Source organism: Serpula lacrymans (assembly GCF_000218685.1).
Source record: "Serpula lacrymans var. lacrymans S7.9 unplaced genomic scaffold SERLAscaffold_1, whole genome shotgun sequence".
Taxonomy (NCBI): Eukaryota; Fungi; Basidiomycota; class Agaricomycetes; order Boletales; family Serpulaceae; genus Serpula; species Serpula lacrymans.
In genome coordinates, this window is record NW_006763290.1 from 984,228 (window position 1) to 985,621 (window position 1,394).

Genomic DNA, 1,394 nt, shown 5'->3' on the forward strand with positions numbered 1-1,394 from the left:
GCTTTTTTGTTGCACAAAGTTGCTGATATCGCGCACAAGCTTTATGGGAACACAATATGGTGCATAATGGCAAATCTGATAAAATTGGATAATGACCAGACCAGGGATTGAACCTGAAACCTTCTGGATACATGCCAGCTGCTCTACCAATTGAGCTATATGGCCAAGGTTATACAATGTAGGATCTTAAACATGACATGCAACCACGGACGTCATCCACAGAATAGCTGCTGCATTACTGGGCTGGCTTACAAATCAGAGGTATTATCCTATGGAGTATTGGTATGTCAGAGTATATTCTAACAGAATCCAGTGACAATGGGGTGTCATATAAGAAGTGGCACCTGTGTCTGCATTCCAATCAATGTTGGCATTAAGTTGGAGAGGGCAGTGTGGGTCAGAGGGATGAATAGAATGGAGGCTTGCATTTCTAGCTGACTCTGTAACCACAGTAGAGAAATGGTATTTTGCACCAGATGTGGCAGATTGGTTACAATGATGGCAGTTAGGAGACGAGCAAGAACAGTGATTAGGAGCAGAATATGAATGAGGGGTAATTTTGTTTCATCCATGGTGTGGAAATGAACTGGCAAAGCAGTGGAGGTGGATAATGGAGAGGGTCCAAAAAGTGCACAGAAAGGCCCAAAGGGTCCAAAAGAGTCCAAAAAAGCGGTCCAAAAGCGGTCCAGGAGGGTGCTAAGGCTTCCTAGTGATGCTACAGGGTTATGCCTGTGTTCCCTTGCAATAATACACTGATATTAACAGAGAAATTGCATCAAGACAGTGTTGGTTAAAAGGGCTTGTATATGAGTCAACAAAAGAGTGACTTAAGCTCCCCAAACACCTCAGACTGAGAGACGCTCTAGGCAATAGCAAGCTGAGGCAATACAGGCGAGCTTCACAGGGTATAGGCTTGCTCTATCTGATAATGGACAGAGCAGAGAAGATTGGAGCTTTATGCAAGCACCAGATATGCCAAAAAGCGAAAATATAGGCCAAAAAGTCGAAATTTTCACAGGGACAGATGGAGTGGATGGATTGCCCCCAAAATATAGGTGTGAAGAACGATTATATGGTGCAATAGATAGGCCAAGTATGGCCAGAAACGAAGCACAGGGAGTGGAGGAGTATAATAGGGGTGGAAGTGGTGATCAGATAATGATAGGGGCTCAAAGGGAGATTAAACTCAAAATCCACCAATCTGAGGAGTCTTGTAGGGTTTTCAAGGTTGTAGAAAACAATGGTAGGAGTTTGGGGACAATCAGATAAGGATTGGGTGAGATATGGCACTAATAAGGCCACAAAACGTCCGGAATGACGAACTAGAAATTAGGGTTGATACGGAGTGGTTCCATCATGGATTAAAGCGGACGGAGATGAGATAAAAGGGTTTC

General features: G+C 43.8%; 1 protein-coding gene across 1 annotated transcript; it reads right to left on the reverse strand.

The window, feature by feature from the left end:
* Nucleotides 1-248: 248 nt before the first annotated feature.
* Nucleotides 249-572, reverse strand: SERLADRAFT_431797 (uncharacterized protein; the record flags this gene model as incomplete). The annotated part of the gene is made up of 2 exons (XM_007312116.1): nucleotides 249-269; nucleotides 345-572. 2 exons carry the CDS (start codon nucleotides 570-572, stop codon nucleotides 249-251), a joined length of 249 nt encoding a protein of 82 aa, XP_007312178.1.
* Nucleotides 573-1,394: the final 822 nt, after the last annotated feature.